Raw genomic sequence first — 22,445 nt, forward strand, 5'->3', positions numbered from 1 at the left:
ATACACAGAGAGACGTGGGTGTCCGTGTGTGTTCTTCCTTACAAGTACTTCTTTTCCCCATGCAAATACGCAGTGTGCCCATCCATCCCTTGCTGATGCTGCATTGCTCCCCTGAGTCTCCTTCTCAGAGCTCTGTCCAGTTCAATTTGCAATTTCTCACATGAGTCAGCTTCTCTCCCTTCCCATGGGAGAGGCCATTTGGTAGACTAATTGCTCTCATGGCAAGTCAGCAAATGGCTACCGTTCCCTTGCATTTGCTCAAGGCCAATTCCTTTCCTTCTCATCACCTGCTGCTTTTTTGCTCCTGGATTCTTTCCCATATCCAAGCACATATCTGCACCAGCTCAGCCGGGCCACACCCTCACCAGAAACTAGGCCAAGCTCTAGAGTTTCAGTTTTCCTAATGTTGCTCCATAAATAGAGCCCTTCAGGCACTAGACTGTAACGTTAGGGACGGGGGAAGCTGTAATGCTCTGGACAGCGTAGGACTCCAACTTCCACCAGCCCCAGGCACCATAGCCAGTGAATGATGGGAGTTGTAGTCCAGCAGCCATAGTTTCTCCATTCCTGCAACAACTGCAGGAATGGAGTGTGTGGTCGTCTGCAGAGAAAATCCAGCACACAAGTACTTCCTTGTATGTACAGGCTCTGCACAGGTGTCCAGTATATCTGCACCATGCCAACCTCCTGCTGCCTTGCCGCTCCCCCTCCAGAAAGTGCAAACTTCGAAGGCCAGTGGATCACGACTAGGAATAGGGAACAAATTATGGGGTGTATCATCTGGTTCAACATTTGTTCATCCTGCACTGTTCAATGTGTTTCCCTGTCACTTTTCCATCCCTAAAAAGTCCATTTTTAAAAAGTGATATATTACACTAGGATGACAGAGACCATCAATTCACTCTAATTGGTGAATCCCTCCCACAAGAGAGTGACAGTCTGGAGGCCTCCTCAGTCATAATACCCAGTTTCAACAACACCCAACAGAAACGGTTTTCCCAATAAGAGAGAAACTCCACTGTTTCAGAAATGCTTCTTCCTAGCAATTTTGCTTTAGGTTTCTTGGGGGCGGGGACCGGCCGTCCTCTTTACTTTTTCCTTTAGCACAAGTTCCATTCAAAGTGTGTGTTTCCCAGCAACCAGCCAGTAGGATATAGACGGTGCTGTTAACTGAAGGGCAGGAGCTCACGATTCCCATTGATTTAGATAATCAGTTTAAATATTAAAACAGCAGCAGAAGGGAGATAAAAACCCTTAACAGCAGAGATTAAGAAAGCAGTTTACAGAGGTGGGTATTTTGACAACATTATGTTGCCCCACCTAGTGGCTCAAGGAAGGAAAGTGCATACTGATTCTCTTAAAGGCACTCAATTCTGTCTTGCATTGTGCAAGCAATACTTTCCATTTCTTTGTAGGCCCAAATATTGCAATGAGGTGGGGGACACCCCATAAAACTTTTTAACAATAACAACAGTGGTGGCTGTTGCTGTCCAAAGAATAGTGCAAAAATAGGTGCAAAAATTATTTCACTGGAGATTAAACAAAAAATCTTGGGGAATTTGTTGCTTTCTATTGCTTTTTTTTCTAGGAGAGAGTAGAAAGAAATTTAAAGTGAAGAGTTGGGGATTTAAGGCAAGTTCTGATACCCCTCACCCTGTAAATCCATGTCAGTAACAGAATACATGCCAGTTCTTCTAACCCCCCCCTTAATGTTTCCTCTCTCTCTCTCTCTCTCTCTCTCTCTCTCTCTCTCTCTCTCTCTCTCTCTCCCTCCTCCTCCTCCTCCTCCTCCTCCTCCAGCATCCTTAACCTCTCTCTCCTCTCCAGCCCAAACAATAGGACTGCTAAATGGAGATTTCACTAATGAGGTTTGGCTGCTTCACATAAAATGGATTTAGACAATCACTGGTGACCCACCTTCTATGTGCATTATGGCACAGCCATGTGCGCTTCTTATCACTCTGCTTTAGACACTAAACAGTGTTTTGTGCATGAGAATTGCATAGAAACCTAACAGATCTTGTGGGCTTTCGGGGCAGAGAAGTGTGTGATTTTGGTTGAGCAGAATCACTGCAGGAGAAGAAGAATAAACAAAGTGAAATGTTCCCCCCTTCCCTTTCTTCTTTGGCTTCCTAGAGACTGCGCACTTAAGCAAAGGGATTATATTCTCCTCCACATCATTTCCATCTAATTGAATTTAGCAGAAGGTTGGTGCTGAATCAAATGCTTCTTGATGTTTCTTCAGGCTTCTGTCTATCTGAAACAGACTTTCCATGTATTTATTCAACTTTAAGAACAAGATCTTAAGGAAGAAGTTACAAAAAACACACAAACATATGGGCAAATGTGATCTTTGAATTTATTCTTCTAACACATAATTTTAAAGAAATAGATGACTTCTCCACAGATCTATCAGGCTGGATTTTAATGTAGCTTCTGGGGCAGGATGCTATATCGCAGATCCTCTGACCTGAACCATTCAAATTGTGTTGGAGCTTCCACTTTTATTCCGTTTCATAGCAATGTAAACTTTGCAATTCAGGTTTGAAATTGAGGGATTTGACCACCCTTTTATTTTGAAGAGTAGACCCAGCATACCTACTTATTATCTTAGGATCTCACCTCAACTGCCCCATCAGCACAAGGATTGCCTCCACCTGTGTGTGTTCCTAGGAACCCCAAAAACAAATTTACGGGGGGAAGGGGGGAGTTCCATTGGCCAGGCAGAAATCCTTGCACTGATGGGGCCATTTAATAGTGCTAAAACCAACCCCATGCAGAACTTGTCTGAGGCCGGGGGCGGGAGTCTTGTTAGAATAAAATTATAAACTCAAACAAAAAAGCAGGCAGTCTCTTGTGCCCCCCACCCCCAACTTAGCCCTCCAAGGTCCAGGGCAAGTGTACACAATGCCCCCCTCCCCCTTCCCTGCTTTGCATGGGCCTGGCTACAACCCCCCCCCCCAGGATTTAACCTTTAACTTTCATTAGGTTAACAGAAATCAATCAGAAGTATTTAGAAAATTAATTTTCACTTTAGTTTGTATTTTATTTTAATCAAACAATTGCACACGTATACCATTAATTAGACGGCTCCAGAACATATTAAAACCTCCCATAGCAACGTTGATAACATAATTAAAAACAAGCTAAGAAGCTTTCAGTCTACGAGACACAGTAAAAATGGGTAAAAGGAGGCAGAAAAGAAGCAGACTCAGGCACCCATTCTTGAAGTCCTGCAAAAATCCAGCTGGAATAGAAGCAGTTCAGGGAGAAGAGGAGCCCAATGGAACTGATCGCTTTGCCTGACCACAATGGGACCAGATCTTAACTCTCCCTCCACTGTAGCCTGCCACAACCACATAGTGCATCTGAGCACATGCCAAGTGTTTTCTTCTCAGCACTAAGCAATTACGACCTGCTCCATTATCACACATTTAGGGCCAAATTGCATGTTATGTGAACAGCATATATGTGTCTTTAAAAGCAGCTGTTGTTTTTTAAAGCTGGAGATGTCTTAGAGGCAGCTTTAACCTTTTAGGCACATTGTGGTCCTGATCCAGATTGAGTGTGTGTTCGTGCATGCAACAGGGGTTCAAAAGCTACTAATATTTTCCTCCCACATTAAAATCTATGGCAGCAACTACTGGAGAAATAAGGTAGTGTTTGTACAAATTGAATTTTGAAGCATGAATTTTGCCAGTATTACAGTGTCTGAAGAGGGAGCCACCTAATGGATTCCATGTGCAATAAGTATTTCTTTAGTCTTGGAATATAATAGTGACACGGAGGCACCAATGTTTTGGGGGCCCAGGGCACTTTTGGAAACTTGAGAAACTGTTGTGAGCACCACACACACTCACACACATCACACAATCACACACACTTTGCAACTGACCAATCAATGACATACCATGTAGCCCCACCCACCACTGCAACAATGCAACCTTCTGATAAGACACAATTCCACACAATTACATTTCTTGCAATCATTCTCAACAGCACTCACTCACACAATCCTCAACCACACAGCCCTGCAACCATGCAACGCAACACAACCATACAATACATGCTCTACTACCACACATCTCATGTAACCACAGAACCTTTCCTGCTCCCACAGCCCCACACCCCCTTTTCAGCCATACAATGAGAACTAACAATTACCAGTACATTCAAAAAAATCATTGCTGCAAAAAAGCTACTTTCATGTTTAACAGACCCTAATATTTTAATACACTTGCTTTTCAAAAACCAGGAAATTTAAAGGATTAAATATATATATGCTGGTTTAAGTCCTGAGTTGACTCAAACTCAACAAAACCAGGAAATTAGAAGTCAAGGTCGACACCTCAACAGCTGGGTCCCTCCATCAACCACGATGTTGTTACAAACTGCTTTCTTACAACTTACCCTTCATGCATCCCTCCATTTTCCTTGGTCCTTCAGGCCCAAATCCAGAAGGGAAGGATGGTGTGCCTGGGACCAGCAAAGACATCCCACATTGTCCTGATTCTGTAATATCTGAGCCTTAGACAAATTCTCCTGTGTGTTGATCCAAGCCTACATGTAGGCTTGGAAGCACACCAGCTGCATCCTCCACAAGAGGCCGTGATTTGCACAAAAGGCTGTGTTATTGGGCAGCACAATTAATATGCAGCAGATACTCTGCCAGAATAAAGAGGGTCGAAAGGTCAGGACCCAGAGGGGGCATCTGCAGAAGTGCAAAAAGTCCCCAAACTACAATAGCAGCAGGTGGTGGTGTCAGGCTGGGGGAGTTTGGGGGGGGGGATCAAGAATGGAAGGTCAGCTACAGAGCAACCCAGGGATCCAGAACTGGACTAGCTGTGAATATTGAAGAAGATGCTTTAGAATAGGATGCCAAGTCAAAAAGCTGCACAGAGCTGTTGCTTCATGGAAGGAAATTGCAAGGTAGAGTCTCAGAAAAGGAAACCTCAATTGATCTGCCAATCTTTTCTAGCAAATATCTTGACAGTTGCACATTAGGATTAAAGGAGAAGGAGAAGAAGATGTACTGAGTGATTGCTTAATTTTTTTAAAATAGCACTAGAGTCATTGATTCTTCTTCCCAGCACTGGCAAATCAAGGATTAATGGTGCTTATGCAGCCCAGCACCAGATATACTCAAGTAAATGAGAAGGACTAGGTAAGTTGAAAAAGGGAGACAGTGGAGGCAGTTCAAGGGAGCAGTCCAGCAGCATCACTATCTTCCTGGCAGTTAAATTCATACCAGGGTCACTTTCTCTTGAAATCTGTTCCCCTTAGCCTTATGGTGCCAGCTGGAGGTGAATGGTTGCTGCTCCATTCAATAGAAGCGACCTGTGGGCAGGCGAGGCAGGCAGAAATAAGCACTGGGGAAGAGGCTCAGGTTGATGGGGTTGCCGTCCAAGCGGATGTCCTCCAGAGCCCGGCGGATGTGGCTGTGGTCCCTGCTATCGCAGAACGTGTCTACGTGCATGGTCTGGATGTTGTTGTTCTAGGGAAGGAAATTGAGAAGGGAAGATGATCACCAGGTGGGGCTGGTGGAGGAGAGGGGGGGAACCACCAACACTCATAGATCAAGAAGAGGCTTGAAGTTATTAGTGTTTTCCCTTGTTCTGAATTCTGAGACTCCATGGGAAAAGCAGACCAATCAGTAAGCCTTGGGGGCATGATAGCTAGCTGGAAAGGGCCTTCACCATTATAGACCAGGGTGGACTACAACCTGGACTTCAAAACACTTAGGCCTGATTGAATGCATCCAGGTCTCTTGTGGAGCATGGCGTTGGTCATGGAGGTTGGCAAGAGACCCCATTTAGGGTTCAATCGCAATTGCAAGACAGGGAAAAAATATCAGTAGGTACAGATCACATGCAATTAGAGAAATAATGGCAAAGATAATGCATGAGCCCACATTATAACTGCTCCTTTCTTTTTAGCAGTAATCCAAAAGGAAATGAATGGCAAATGACTGAGTCTCTCAGAGGCTTGTGCTTTGGCTGTTGGCGTCCCCTCTCTCTCTCATTTAAAGAGTTCATCGTCACTCTCTCACCTGTAGATGCAAAGACCTCAGTCTCTCAGGCAGCAGCATGGGGATGTAGTCCAGTTTGTTGTCAGACAGATGAAGGAACTCCAGCTTCTTCAGATCCTGAAAGCAGAAGGAAGAAGGACCATCAGCCCTTTGCCTCCTTGAGTGTTCAAGTGAGGCATCCCTGGATTTTCAATGGAAATGTGAAATTTCAAAAGAAGTCAGCTTGGCTAGGCCCTAGCAGATTGAAATCCAGGACAAAGCAGCTAAGGGTTCGTGCAGGGGTAAATATCTGACCCAACAGGAAGCTGGACCTTCACAGATGATAGGAGGAACCCAACATATTATATCAAATTGTAGTTCCTCATAAGGATGTCAGAGAATTCCATCCTAAGCAGCCATTGGAGCAGATATTGCTATAGTTTGCATATTTACCTGTTCAGGAGCTGTGTTCAACTGATGGTGAGTGGGTGTGTTCAAATCCTGCTTTCTCTGGCAAACCTCTAAGCACCCAGCCAATCTAATAGGATTTAACCACTGTCCCACCTCTGCCTCAATCAGCAAGTGCAGGTGTGAAATCAATAATAGTGACAATAATTATGACAGAACTTATGAAAAAAATATAGCAGACAGACAGCAAGATGCTGAGAATGAAGTGCAGCAGAAAAGAAAAGATGCTGATTTTTATGAATAAAATTCATTTTTATGAATCCATACAGGTTGGAACAGAAATGGCTGCCTTCTTACCTTTAAGCACCCAGGCCAAGAGACAAGCTCAACAAACAGATGGCAAAAAGTCTTGGGTGCTCTGGAGCCTGCTAAACGTCTGTTACATAGGATGTAGTACAAATGAATATTGATTTTCTACAGCTTTATATTGTGCTTTTTTGTTTGTTTGCATAAAACATAGGCATAAAACCCTGGTGTGCCTGGGACCAGCAAAGACATCCCACATTGTCTTGATTCTCTATGCTTTATATTGTGGTTCTGATGCTTTATATTGTGTTTTTTTGTTTGTTTGCATAAAACATAGGCAAAAGGTTAAATGCAGAGACCTCAAGGTAATAATAAGGGAGCCCCCATCCCCAGACCTTCCTGAATTCCACTGCTGGGTTCATCACCAATGGTTAATGTCTAAAGCAGGAGCAGCCAAAGCGATGCCCTCCAAATATTGATAGACATCGCCCCCAATAATCTGCTATGCTGTCTGGAGCTGATGGGAGTTGGGACAACATCTGGAGGACCCCACGTTGCCTACTCCTGTTCTAAAGCAAATCAAGAAACCACAAGGAGAGGGCTCAAACCTGGTGATAATTCGCCCACATCCCAGGTAGGGCTGTAGTGACTCAGTGACATGGCAAGTAGCTGCAATCAACAAGATTGATCAGCCTCTATAGCTCAGGTCCATTAAGACAGTGTTTCCCAACCTTGTGCCTCCAGCTGTTTTTGGACTACAATTCCCATCATCCCTTGCCACTGGTCTTGCTAGTCAGGGATGATGGGAGTTGTAGTTCAAAAACAGCTAGAGGCACAAGGTTGGGAAACACTGCATTAAGAGTTCCACAACACCGGGGCAATCACTTTGTACCCTAGATCATGTGAATGCTTCACTCACCTTGTCTGTCCTCACTCCCCAGTCCCAAACACTTGTGAAATGATGCAGAACATCCATGTAGAACAACCTTCTCTTACCAATACGGAATGAGAACAATCAAAAAAGGAGCTGCAAATAGTGGAAGGGGTCTTAATCTAGGCCTTGCAGCATTTGAGTGATGCTCACCTTGAAGGCTTCTGGCTGAATGCCTGTACTCTGGATTGCATTAAAGCGGGCGTCCAGCTGCACAATGGAACTGGGCAATTCAGGCAGGGAAGTCAATTTGTTTTCAGGAAGGACAAGCTCTTGCAAGGAAGGCAGCATCATGAAAGCGTCTTCATCCACCCAGGAAATAAAGTTGCTCGTGAGGTCAATTCGTTTCAATTTTGCTGTGGAAAAAAAGTTTTGGGAGCCAAATCACAGGTGATCACAGGTGATCAGTTCATGTGCATCACTACCATAGTGTTTCCTATTTTAAATGAGCCCACACATCCCTTCCAAGAAAGTGAGAGTAGACTGGGATGCCCTTTCGCATTGGTGATGCGATGATTGATGATAGCCCCTGTGCAAGCCCATTTCTGCATCATCTGCCTGTATTTGTCTTTCTCTAGGGCTTTGATGGGGGTGGACTGAAATATTGAGCCCTCTGCTATTGTAACAGGATTGTATCCAGTGCTATGCCAACAAGTTTCCACTGGTGCAATGAGGCCTTCTTTTCCTCCCCACAAATCTGCTCTTAAGAGTACCTCTGTTTCCCCTAAGCTGATTTGGGGGTGGGCAGACAAGGGGCTAGAAAAGGCACAACAAGAAGAGGAAGTTCTATTGCGCCAGAATTGAATATGACCTCTTCTTTTTTTTAAAGAATCAAAATGAAATTAGCTGTTCTGACACTGATGTCTCACAAAACAACTTGCTTTCAATACACAGCCCAGGAACTGCACAGCTGACAGGCTTTGTGAAGTGAACATGTTCTCTTCCACCAGTTTCCCCTGGTATTAAACTGTGTGAGATGCTAGCAAAATGCCAGCCTTTTCTTTTGGTATTGGCTCAAAACCTTCAAAGGTGAAAACCACATTCCTCTTGAGGCTTTCCACTGGCTGAGAATAGTGTATTACAAGGTCTCAAATGTATGTGCCTTGCAGAAATTGGGCAGTCTTTTCCACCGCCAGATCCTGGCATACTTATTTGTTAAGGGAAAAAAAATCATTTGGGCCACAGTTATTTGGGGCTAATGCTTTGCAACCACGAACACGAAGAAGCCTTTGTGCCTTACATATGCTGGCACCTGGCTGCAGAACAAGCAAAAGTCCTTACGTTTTCTTTTGCATATAGAGCACAGCCTTCCTGCTGCTCCCCGAGCTTGTGGGGTTGGCAGTGGGGGGAAGCCTGGCTTTCCCCCATCGCCAGCCCCAAAGAACAGGTCGGGGAGCAGTGGAAAGGCTGCGCCAGCCTTCCTGCTGCTCCCCGGGGCTGGCGGTGGGGGAAGCCCGGCTTTCCTCCATCCCCCTCCCAAAGAGCAGGTCGGGGCTGGCGGGGGAAGCCCGGGTCCCCCCCCCCCAGCCCCAGGGACCACACATTCACTCCATAAGACGCACAGACATTTCCCCTTAGATTTTAAGAGGGGGAAAGTGCGTCTTATGGAGCGAAAAATACGGTACACATAATTTGTGCACTAAAGATCATATATGATAGGAATCAAATTAACATCAGACTGTGCAAGAGAGAATAGTTTGGTACTCATATGAATCCTATTCCAGATCTTTATTTGTTTTACATATGGTCGGAACTCAAAATGGTTGCCCAGTTGTTAATGGACTTGGGGATCAAAGGGCGAGTTCACTCAAATCCCACCAGGATGGGATGAATGTAACCAGGTTATGTCCAGATGAACATTACATGCCCAGACTAGTAACTCAACTCACAGTTATCACTGCAGAATCCATTGTGATAGCACATAATAAAGGTGGATATTGTTCCAGGTAGCGCAGCAATTATGTCATGCTCACTGCAACCCAGATTTTGCCCAGATTCATCCCATTCACATTTTCCAGCACACTTTCAGCCTGTTCACACATCCATTTAGCATTTGATAGCCACAGGGAAAGCCTGTAGGAATCTAGCCTATGCTGTGCCAGCTCTATGTGTCTTTCACCACGTCACAGAATTTGTGGTGACATGCCCAAAACCAAATTCCTTTCCCACTGCTGCTTCCATGCACCTTGTGGTCATGAAAACAGGACCTGATTGGGTCAGATTCTTGGCTTGCAATCTGGCAAGGACCCAATCTTCTTTCAGTCTGCATTATGAAATAAGAGCCAGTGTGAAAACAGACTCTGGTATTCAGATACCCACTTCCAAGACAAGCGTGTGGCAAACACATTTCCTATTTCACCATCTGGAGAGTAGAGAGGAAGAGCAGAGAGTTGCACAGGTGACTTTTCTTGTAACAGACAAGGCTGCCTAGATGGGATGAAGCAGCTTGCAAGTGTGAGAACTGTAACCAGAAGCCCTAAGGAGCATAGCATACCAAGTCCGGTGAAGTCGCTGGCCTGAATCTTGCTGATGTGGTTGAAGCGGGCATAGAAATAGGTGGTCTCCAAGGGCAGAGGTGGAATGTGTTCTAGATCAGAGTCATCACAGTACACAGAGGTGCTGATGCACACACAGACCAGACAGGTGGGAAGACCTAGAGACAGGATAGAGAGTGTTAGTCAATGTGGGCCTGCTCAGTGAAAGAGTTTATGAATGGCCCTCCACAGAGAGGGAGAAATCATTGCTGAACCCAGTAATGATATATGTGGTGGGACAAAGCCACAGAGCTGCTCTCCTGAGGCCAGCACTGCTACAGCTTCACCTGGATTACACTGGGATGGGCCAGGGTGGTGGTGTGATTGTGGCTGCACAGACACACCAGCAGAGGAAATTGGGTGCTCTAGCTGGGGTATCCACATCCTGGCCATGCTGCCTCACCCCAGCACTGCCCAGGTATGCTGAGCAACACCATTGTCAAAAGGCTGGCTCTGTAGCTCTGCCTCGCCATTTGGGCTGCTAGTGGTTGAGCTACAGTTTCCACCATTCCTAAGCATTGGCCATAATGGCAAGGGCAAGAGGGAGATGGAGTTCAACAACATCTGGAAGGCCACAACTTCCCTATCCCTGCTTTAATGAATAAGACAAACATTTAATTTTTAGAGGATTAGAGCTACTGGACACATCCATTCTTAAAGTGCTCACATTTTGGTATTACTTTTTTAAAAAAATGCATTTTCCATTTTTCTATTTACACATCATACTTTCCCATCATGCATTGTTTCTGGTATTACTTTTTTAATTGAAATGATGTTGCATTTTACTGTGTTCCTTTGTTTGCTAAACCGATCCTGAGAATTCTCCACCTGAAAAATCTTGTTAAACATTTGTCTCTTTTGAAAGCCATAACATAATGAACTGTCAGCTGGAAATTCATTTTATTATTTGTGTATATTGAATGAATGAATCTTTATTTGCATCATCCACCAGCCATAGCAATAAAACAAACAAAATGTATATTTGTATTATTACAACAAACAGTAGCAGCAGCAGCAACAACAGCAGCAGCAGCAGCAGCAGCAACAACAACAACTTATTACTTACACACACCCCCCATTTGACTAGGTTGCCCCAGCCACTCTGAGTGGCTTCCAACATAATAAAAACACAGCAAAACATCACACAGGGCTGATATACAGGGCTGCCTTCAGATGTCTTCAATAAAGTCAGAAAGCTGTTCATTTCCTTAACATCTGATGGGAGGGCATTTCACAGGGTGGGTGCCACCACTGAGAAGGTCCTCTGCCTGGTTCCCTCTAACCTCACTTCTCACAGTAAGGGAACTGCCAGAAGGCTCTCAGAGCTGGACCTGTCTGGGCTGAACAATGGGAGGGGAGACGCTCCTTCAGGTATACTGGTATATATTTATACCCCACCTTTTCCCAAAGGAGCTCAGGCTGGCATACATGGTTCTGCTATGCACCTCACCAGGTAACCTTGAGCCAGTCACTTGCTCAGTCACACTTACTCAACCTAGGCTGCCTCACAGGTATGTTGTGGGTATAATACAGGCGGCAGAACCTTGTATTCTGCATTAAGCTCCCTGAGGAAAGGGTAAGATTGAAATGTAAGAGATAAATGATAGATCTGCTATTTCTCCTAGACTCAAATATTTTCTGAAAACTGGGGGCATGGGATAGAAGGAATTGCCATTCTCATTTTGCTATCAGGTGAGAGGACGACCAAACAGCAGGCCGAGTTTTTGTGATGTCCTGATATGGAAAATGTGGGGTGTCAGATTGTCTCTTTGCACAAGTGAGTGCTAAGTTCTTTTAAAAGGCAAAAAAGAGGAACAAATGAGTCAATTCCAATTAAAGAGACGAATCACAAACCACTAGTCCAAATAGCTGCTTAGCAATGAATCAGCCTGGGCCAAGTCCAATACAAAGGGTGCAACATTGCCTTATTAACCCTATGGTGTTACCCCAGGAATTTTGTTTGGCCTTTCATATTCAGAGAAACCCAACCGAAAGGAAATGGGAGTTATTTTTGCACTGAGAAATCATTGCTGCTGTTACGTCTGGAGCCAACAGCCCATTGCAGCGTCAAAGTGACAAGATTCCAGGCACCAATTAAAACTGCTTGAGTATTTAAAATAAAAAAAACCTCCTATACAGAGGACTAAACAGACTCCAAATCTATTAGTGGAGGAGTTCAAAGCAGAAAGCCAACAATTTCGCTCAGCCTACTACTTAATTTGTCCCAGTTCAGAGTGGCAGAAAATGAATAAAGATATTTATCCCTCGCTACAGGATTTTAATTGTCACTAATCTAATTGCTACTCTGTCCGATTTTCGCTGCGTCGCTGCTCATTAAAGTCTTGGTGCTTTGCTGGTGTTTCTGTTTGTTTCTGAGCAGCTCCTTTATCAAGCTTCTCTCCTGTTTCAAACAAGGAGCCCAAGCCTGCTTGCTTTTTGAATGTACAAGCAGAGCAAATTTTGCTTTCTTTCCATCTGTTAGATGGATGGGCATAGGGCAGAGAGGGGATGAGGTGAAAAGAATCAGGCGCCTCTTTTAAATGTTCAACAGTGTGTGTTTGTTTATCAAAAGAAATGGGAGCTGCTTTTCCCATCAATTAAAATACTCAAAACTGGCATGCAGTTTGAAAAAACAACATAAGGACAACAAAGGAATACAAAAATAAACCAGGCAAGATATAAAAGCTGGCAGCAGAGATAAATACAACACTAGCAGCACCATTCCCTTAAAAAGAAAAAAAGAAAAAAGCAAGCTTTACTTGAACAGAATTTTTTGTTTTATGGTGGAAGAAGGATGCTTATTACCATAATATATTATTCATTAAATTGGTATAGCACCCTTCATCTGAAAATCACAGGGAGGTTCACAACAGAAAAATACAAAATGAGAACACAAAATACATAATAAAATACACAATAAGACAAAAACTAATCAATAGTCCCACAAGCACATTTAAAAGGCCACAGAATATTAATCAGCCAAAGACCTGGTTATAGAGAAAAGTTTTCGCCTAGGGCCCACAGTTATGAAGGAGCCAGGTGAGCCTCCCTGGGGAGAGCATTTCACAAATGGGGAGCCACCACAGAAAAGGTCCATTCTTGTGTCCATTTGTGGAGGAGGCACATGAAGAAGGACCTCAGAGGATCACCTCAAGGTCAAGGTAGATTCCTATGGGAAGAGGCGGTCCTTGAAGTATTGCGGTCCTGAGCCATTTAAGGCTTAGGTCAAAACTAGCACTTTGAATTGGGCCCGGAAACTAATTGGCAGCCAGTGCAGTTGGGCCAGAATTGGTATAATATGCTCAAACCATCTTGCTCCGGTGAGCAACCTGGCTGCTGAATTCTGCACCAGCTGAACTGAAGTTTCTGAACTGTCTTCAGAGGCAACCCTATGTATAATGTGTTGCAGTAGTCTAACCTAAAGGTTACCAGAGCATAGATAACAGATGTTAGGCTATCCCTGTCTAGATAGGGGCAAAGCTGAGCCACCAGCCCATCTGATAGAATGTATTCCATGCCACTAAGGCCACTTGAGCTTCAAGTAACAGCAAAGGACCCAGAAGGACCCCCAAGCTGAGTTCCTGCTCCTTCAGAGGGAATGTAACCCCATCAAGAGGAAGAAAACCAACCAGTCTGGGGAACCACCCAATAACAGTGCCTCAGCCTTATCTGGATTGAGCTTCAGTTTGTTGGGTCTCATCAAGTTAATCACTGAGGCAAGACAATGGTCCAGCCCATCTACTGCCACACCTGCAGATGTGAAGGAGAAGTAGAGCAGTACTCCAAAACTCCCGATAACCCAACTCAATGTTTTTGTGTAGATGTTAAACGGCAAGTCTGAAGCAGATGCTGCCGAATATATGCAGATTGTTTAGGGCTTTGCAGGCAAAGCTGACCAGGTGTTTAGTGATTTATTTATTTCTAGATTTTCAATTTCAATAAGCTTTTAATATTTAGTGATCTGTTGTTTTTAGACTGTTTCTTACTTAACCATCACTTCTCCCCTTTGAGCTAAAGACAAGGAAACTATCATCACAGCGAGGACCCAAAAGAATAAAGGAGCCATTCATTCCCAGATGTGACAAAACATCCCTTCCTTGGGCCTTCAGGTATTGTGTGATGCCTTAAGCCTAACATGGCACTCCAAACAATCATGAATTGTAGCTATTGAGGAACCTATCCTGTACGGATATGAAGAAACACACAGATGCTTCACATTCCTCAAGAGACCCCAGCATTACAACTGGGGCAATATTTCACCAGCTGCTTCACACTGAAATTTCCTCACAGCATGTGCCACCCTTATCCTTAGTTTTTGTTCCTTGCAGAAAGACTAATGGTTTTGAGTGCCGGTGTTTTACTCACCCTGATCTGTTATGGACCCAAACAGGCTTGGTCCCTGAGGCCTGGCAGCCGTGGACGTTGGTGGGCTCTTTTGTGGAATTTCAGTTGCCCCAGTTGTTGTGCTCAGAGGCCCCACCAAGCTCTTGGTAGGAGGAGGCAGGGTGCCAACCTCAATCTGTAAATAAAGCAAGGGCCTTGTGATTGCATTAGTTATGATGCTCAGAGTCCATTTTACTCAGAGAGGGAAACCGAGTCATACATAGGACAGAAGTTTCCAGGTTGGTCTTCTAAGGGCGATTCATACATAATGATGTTTTTCTTCTGCACACAAACATTTCAGGTGTCCCTTGCTGGGGTAATGTTACATAGTCTAATGTTCCCAGCAGCTGAAAGGAAATGTCACTCTTCTTGTGGAAATTGCAGTTCACCATATTAGAGGCCAGCTGATTATTGCAATACATTTCTTTATGTATGGATGCAGGGGTCTTGATCTGGATCAGGACCCTGGTAGCAGTGGGTAGGCAGAGAGGGAGGCTTTAACATTTTGTCACCTGCTGCAGTTCTGACCAAGATTTGTGTCTGCTACTTGCATTGGGAAGAAAAACTCTCATTTGCACGACTGGACATTTATATTCCAATGCAAATAGCAGTTGTGGGGGGGAGGGGGATCCAGACTAAGGTTGCACTGATGGACAAAGGGTTAAAACCTCCTACCTGCATATATGGGGGCCTCAATCTGGATTGGGTACCTTTTTATATGAAAAAATCGAATCATTCAATTAATTGCTGAAACGGCATCTTGTTTAGTTTGGTTCTGAGGGCTAAATCACAAGTTACATTAAAATGTTGCTTTAACTAGTAAATGTAGGTGGTTATGAGAGGGGGAGAGGGTGACAGAATTGGAACAGAACAGTGGCATGTGGATAATTTGAGATCTTAACCCTCCTTTCCTGCAGTCTCCGAATCCCCCTCTTGGCTGCAATTGGAGGGAATATCCCATTGGTGTCATTTTTGTTGGCGCCGTAGCAGGGTCCTGATCTGGATCTCCCCACTCCTATTGCAGTGGCATGCAGTTGCTCTTTAAGACTTTGGTCTCCTTAAGCATATTTATGGCTGCCTATGAACTGCCCCGACAATAGTGTTGGTGAAGGATTTATAGAGAGTACAATCTATTGCAGCTAACAATGTAAGTGGGAGACGGAAACAATTTCTGACTGGGTAGACAGTGGAAGAGAGGTGCACAGCTAATTGAAATTGCTGCCGACAGTTGAGCTCCTGGGGTAAGGTGGTAAAAGCTGAGAAGCTGATGCCTCTGCATAGGGTGATTATGTCTACATATAAGTGTGGACACACTGTACACCCAGAATTGTGATTTGGCCCAAGGGTAATCCAAATTCTGCAAGCGGAATACACCACTTTGTATGTGTACACTACATACACAACCATCTGGCAAGAGTTAGTGGGTTGTTAGAAAGGCAGAGTATGAATATTGGGGACAGCTAAATTATTGGGAGGCACTTAAAGCTGCAATTCTGAGCAGGACAAACAATCTGCTGAATAACAGACCTCATATTTCAGTGGCAATTCTATAGTACCTTTGTTTTTTTAGTATATGTGCTGCCGAAGCAAGCACAATTCTATAGTACCTTTGATGCCAGGTCCCCATAATCGTAGTTCTCTTCATAGTTACTGAGATCGATGACCTCTCCATAGTTGTCCAGGTTGAGGTCATAGTTGCCTAAATCCAGGCTGTCATAAGTGGTAGATCTGTGCTTCTCCCTCTTCTTTCCATCTTCCTTCAGTGGAACAGCCAGAGCCAGAGCCAGGGCGGATATTATGCCCACCAAGGCTGTAGTCTGCATCCTGTGCCTGAGTGTCAGGTGGGGAGCAAGAAGAGCAGGGGCACCATAAGAAAGCCAGCACGAGGTGAGTACCATTCCTTGTTCTGACACAGACTCTTTGCCATGCCCTTTGGCATGTTGGTCTACCTGGGCCTTAATTTTGCATCCATAAAATGAAAATGATCTTACCTCACTGAGTATGTTGTAAGAGACTCCAGTAGGATGGTGATGGGCAGAACCTTTCAAAACCTGACATCAGAGCATGGTCTAGAACCTGCTTTCAGTACTGTGTAGAGGAAAGAAAGGAGCTAGCTTTTGAACGTAAACTGAGTGCTTTCCTTCCACCACTGAGAAAACACCACCAAGACCCTGGTTCCCCATGAATCTAGAATTCAGGTTTGCAGTGCAACCCTCACACTGGGTTCCCCTTATGGACTCCCTTTTTGGGAATGGAGGGCAAAGATGACTGGGTGACCTTGGGCTAGTCGCTGCCTCTCAGCCTAACCTACCTCACAGGGCTGTTGTGGGGATAAAATGGAGAGTGAGGGAGCCACGTACACCACACTGAGCTCCATGGAGAAAAATATGGGATATATGTGTAATAAAATAAGATAGATAAATAAAACCATGGGTCATTGACCTGATCTTGTAGGCTCTTCTTATGTTCTGAGGCAGGGGTTGGCTGAGGGCAGACTGAGGTTGGTTTGCCCTTCTGGAGCAGCCTCCACTCTCTGCAGCAGAGCCAGATCCTAAGGAGTCTCAATATTGTTTTCTGCTCACTAGGCCTTTCTTCCTAGCACCACGCTTCCAACTCTGCCTTCTCAGTAATCTGGCTGCTGCTTTTTCCTGCTCCAACTCCTCATCAAAGCCTCCACTTTAGCTCCTTATTACTATACCTTTCAGTGCTTTCAGAGACCGCCTGACCTTGCCCTGCGGCACTTTCAAAAGGAGCTCCACTACAAGCTTCATAAAGAGCTTGCAGGCGGCGAAGAGGTTTTTTTTTGGGGGGGGGACAAGCAGTGGAGGTTCACAGCGCCAGGGAACAAATGGCTGAAGCTTCCAGCCCTGAGGGGATTATTAATCTCCTTCCCCTTTCAGTCATTTTCATGCCTGACTGCTTTGCTGTGCCTGAGAGGCCCAGAGCAACTTCACCTCTTACTCACAAGCCAGATTTGACTGCAGCAGAAAAGGACGTTCAGACCCAGGGTGGCAAAGCTTCAGAAAGAGGGAGTTAAAGCTTCCGCTGCCACCAGTGGGAATGCTGAGGCATCATTAGCAACTTGGTGAGTTGCAGACAATAAAGAGGATGCTTCTTCCTTAGGTCTTAACCTGCATTTTTGCTCCCAGATTGCCAAGTGCATGAACCCTGTCAAAAGCTATTTTTGGTTCAGTTCACAGCTGAGGGAATGAAAGCATGACTAGGAGATGCAATAGCTTATCATCATCATCATCATCATCATCATCATTATTATTTTATTTATACCCTGCCCATATGGCTGGGTTTCCCAGCCACTCTGGGCGGCTTCCAACAGAATATTAAAATACAATAGTCCGTCAAACATTAAAAGCTTCCCTAGACAGGGCTGCCTTCAGATGTTTTCTAAAAGTCTGGTAGTTGTTTTTCTCTTTGACATCTGGTGGGAGGGTGTTCCACAGGGTGGGTGCCACTACCGAGAAGGTCCTCTGCCTGGTTCTCTGTAACTTGGCTTCTTGCAGCAAGTGAACCGCCAGAAGGCCCTCGGTGCTGGACCTCAGTGTCCAGGCAGAACAATGGGGGTAGAGACGCTCCTTCAGGTATACTGGGCCGAGGCCGTTTAGGGCTTTAAAGGTCAGCACCAACACTTTGAATTGTGCTCAGAAACGTACTGGGAGCCAATGTAGATCTTTCAAGACTGGTGTTATGTGGTCTCGGCGGCCACTCCCAGTCACCAGTCTTGCTGCTGCATTCTGGATTAGGTGTAGTTTCCAGGTCACCTTCAAAGGTAGCCCCACATAGAGCGCAATGCAGTAGTCCAAGCGAGAGATAACTAGATCATGCACCACTCTGACAAGACAGTCCATGGGCAGATAGGGTCTCAGCCTGTGTACCAGATGGAGCTGGTAAACAGCTGCCCTGGACACAGAATTGACCTGCGCCTCCATGACAGCTGCGAGTCCAAAATGACTCCCAGGCTGCGCACCTGGTCCTTCAGGGGCACAGTTACCCCATTCAGGACCAGGGTACCAGGCTACCACCTTCCTTCCCAATTGGCAAAACAAAACAAAAAGGATCCAAAACCTTTAAGGGAACAGGACTAGAACCCATAGCCTTGGCCACCTACAAGGAAGAGGTCCACAGTGGTTGAGGCATTCTGAGTCTGGTACAAAGTTCCCCCTCTGAACAATATGAGGAAGAGACAGAGACTGAGTGACAGAAATTAAAACTGATTAACTTCTCTTGGAATAAGAATCTGTTTTGTTCGGAAGATGCCAGTGCTTGGACAGCAGCCATTTTTGGATCGTAATGTGTTTGCCAACGCATTTATTCCATCTGTTTGTGTATTTATGATTAATAATAATAATGAGTATATATATAAAACCATCAATGTACACGGTGTTTACACAAGCCTAGGTGCATGCAGACATACACACAAATTCAAATATGTTCCCACAGCAATGCATCACATATGTCCAATACTTGCAAACAGACACAGAAGCTCGCCCACAGAAGCATACAAGAAGCCTACATTACATTTACTTAAGCTTGTTTCAGGCACAATTATAAATGCTGGTTTTAACCTTCAGATCCCTAAATGGTTTCAGACCCAGATATTTGAATCTAACCTTTAGGATCTGGAAGAGCTAACTTGTTTTTTAGGCACCCTTGACTTTGGAGATTTGGTTGATAGCAACAGGGGAAGGGTCCGTTCCCCCCCCCCCCCGTTCGATTTGTCAGATATGAATGACATTTATGCCATTCAAATGCCACAGCTGATGGTTTTGTTTAAGGTATGGTTTTTATATGCTGTGGTTATACATTTGTTATACAGTTTCTACTTTATTGGTTAATTGCTGCAGTCTTTCTTACATTGTATCGCCTTTGCAGTTGCGTGGATAGTGGTTCTTTAGACTTTTGTAATTCAGTGTTTACTTCAGTGAACCGCCTTGTAGACCATCAGGCAGTAAAGTGGTATATAAATATTTAAATTTATTTATATAATAAAATAGACACACACATGACTATTCTACAGGAATGCATATGTGTAGGTAAAAAAAGGATAAAGGATCACTGGATGGTTAAGTCCAGTCAAAGGCGATTATGGGGTTGCGGCGTTCAGCTCGTTTTCAGGCCGAGGGAGTTGGCGTTTGTCCACAGACAGCTTTCCAGGTCATGTGGCCAGCATGAGTAAACCGCTTCTGGTGCAACAGAACACTGTGATGGAAACCAGAGCACATGGAAATGCTGTTTACCTGCCTGCTGCAGTGGTACCTATTTATCTACTTGCACCGGCATGCTTTCAAACTGCTAGGTTGGCAGGAGCTGGGACAGAGCAACGGGAGCTCACCCCGTTGTGGGGATTCGAACTGCCAAACTTCTAATTGGCAAGCCCAAGAGGCTCAGTGGTTTAGACCAGAGCGCCACCCACGTTCTAGCATAGGTGTACTCACACATATGTGTGCACACACGCAATACACACAATCCATACAGAAGAACACTTGCAAGCATATAAAAGCATTATCAGAGGCTCTCTCTCTCTCTCTCTCTCTCTCTCTCTCTCTCACACACACACACACACACAGTCTTTCATTGATGGGTGGATGTACATATCTGAGTAGAAATCTGTAACATCCATTTCTGCCCCCCCCCCCATGTGTACATACAGACACATGTAAATTTAACCCTAAAAGAGAACATTTAGAAAGATGCCTTTAACTGAGCACTGTGGTCATTACTCCCCACAGATCTTCCATTGATCATATCCAGCATTGGGAATATCATGGCCAGCTTTTGAGCCTCACACTGCAGGAAGAACTCGTGCTTTGTGTAATAGTCCCAATCCCTGGGTAGTTTCCATGCCTGTAACTTCTCTGAACCAAGCCTGAAAGATCTTGAGCTCTGCTTGTTAGCAAGGAAGAGGGAAGGGGGCGGGAGGAGCAATTATTGACATACATACCACTTTCGCTGCTTGCCTGCCTTGAGAGAAGAGGCTCGGTGTTCCTGTAGCACCAAGTGTGTGATGGGACTGAAAAGCTTTTAATGAGAGTGGTGGCGGTGAGGAGGGAACACAACTGTGCAGATGTGAGGGGTGGGCAGAAAGGGCAGCCAATCAGGGTGATGATTACTCAGCCCATCTGTCACCAGGCTACCCCCTCCCATTTTACCCCCCGTGGCTACCTTAACAAAGTCCACCAGAAAACAAACATGCTCAGTTAAACCTTTTCTCCAAGAAGCTGGTCTTGTTGTTGGGATGAAATGCTGCAGGCCTGGGAGTGACATTTCAGACTTCATTGCAATTGTGTGTAGGTTTGGAAAGTTGGCAGGTGGGCTGTAGTGTGGGGATGATTTCAACTCACACAGAACACCCTGGGGACATACACTGCTTCTGGGAACCTTCCTAAATACAGTGGTACCTCAGTTTACGAACTTAATTCGTTCTGGAAGTCCATTCTTAAACCAAAGCATTCTTAAACTGAGGCGCGCTTTTCCTACTGAGGCTTCCCACTGCCCTTCCACCATTCGGTTTCCATTCATTTTCCAGGACAAAGTTTGCTAACTGGAACACCTACTCCTGGTTTTGTGGAGTTCGTTCACCGAATAGTTCATTAACAGGGCTGTTTGTAGACCTAGGTACCAATGTATTTCAAATGATGTTAGTGCCTGACTAAAGCATACTACTACTACTACTACTACTACCAATAATAATACTATAGCTCTTACTTGCCATAATGGCTTCTAAGGGTTATTTTTAGGGTCATGGTGACCTCCAAAATGCTAGTATTGTATGTCTGTGTGGTGGTGGGAGGGATTCAAGCACATAATTTTGGCTTGCTCAATTAATGTGGATTAAATTGCTCTGCCGCCCAAGCAAGGCAGGTGATATATAGATTAGATAGATGATAGATACATACATAGATGATAGATAGATAGATAGATATAGATAGATAGATGATAGATAGATAGATAGATGATAGATAGATAGATAGATAGATAGATAGATAGATAGATAGATAGATATAGATAGATGATAGATAGATAGATAGATAGATAGATAGATGATAGATAGATATAGATAGAGATAGATGATAGATAGATAGATGATAGATGATAGATGATAGATAGATGATAGATGATAGATAGATAGATATAGATAGATGATAGATAGATGATAGATAGATATAGATAGATAGATGATATGATTTTGAAAGGTGGTTGGAGCTGTGGAACAGTAATTTAAGTTTACGGCTTGTATGGCACTGAGAGAGAATGTTTGGAAGATGCTATACAGATGGTACCATACGCCGGTGAAATTGGCCAAAATGTATAGATCAAAGAATAAGAAATGCTGGAAATGTGCAGAGGCGGAGGGAGATCTTTACCATATGTGGTGGCTATGTAAGAAGGTGAAAGGCTTTTGGGAACTAATATATAATGAGCTTAAAAAAATATTGAAATATACCTTTCCCAAAAGACCTGAAGCCTTCTTGCTGGGAATGACAGGTAAAGAAATTAAAAAAGAAGACAAGACGATATTTCTCTACGCCACCACGGCCGCAAGAATTATGCTGGCACAACATTGGAAATTGGAAACCATGCCCAGCATAAATGATTGGCAGGTTAAAATGGTAAATTACGCTGAGTTTGATAGATTAAGAGCTAGAATACGAGATCTAGATGAACAGAAATTTCAGCAAAATTGGAGTAAATATTGGAAATATATTGGACAAAACTTATAAAGTGAACTGGCGGGGATAGAACAACTCTATCAGCGACGGATTATAAGCTCAAAAATCAAATACGTAAGGGAGGAAAATATTCGATACTTACCAAAAGGGTGGAGGGGAGTCCAGGGCCCAGTAGAGCCCAACAGAATATG

The 22,445-nt window shown here is 44.3% G+C and overlaps 1 protein-coding gene across 2 annotated transcripts; it reads right to left on the reverse strand.

Moving 5' to 3' along the window:
• Positions 1-2,678: 2,678 nt before the first annotated feature.
• Positions 2,679-21,403, reverse strand: OPTC (opticin). Of its 2 annotated transcripts, none has more exons than XM_083744892.1 (7): positions 20,526-21,403; positions 16,177-16,399; positions 14,552-14,705; positions 10,147-10,305; positions 7,806-8,008; positions 6,050-6,145; positions 2,679-5,494 (listed from the first exon to the last, which is right to left on the reverse strand). In XM_083744892.1, the coding sequence occupies exons 2-7, from the start codon at positions 16,390-16,392 to the stop codon at positions 5,324-5,326; spliced, it is 999 nt and encodes a 332-aa protein (XP_083601018.1). In that variant the 5' UTR covers positions 16,393-16,399; positions 20,526-21,403; the 3' UTR covers positions 2,679-5,323. The 2 variants fall into 2 exon arrangements, with proteins under 2 accessions (XP_083601018.1, XP_083601019.1); XM_083744893.1 differs by lacking the exon at positions 20,526-21,403 and adding an exon at positions 17,012-17,513.
• Positions 21,404-22,445: the final 1,042 nt, after the last annotated feature.

This window comes from Podarcis gaigeae (assembly GCF_964106915.1).
Source record: "Podarcis gaigeae genome assembly, chromosome: 6".
Classification (NCBI taxonomy): Eukaryota; Metazoa; Chordata; class Lepidosauria; order Squamata; family Lacertidae; genus Podarcis; species Podarcis gaigeae.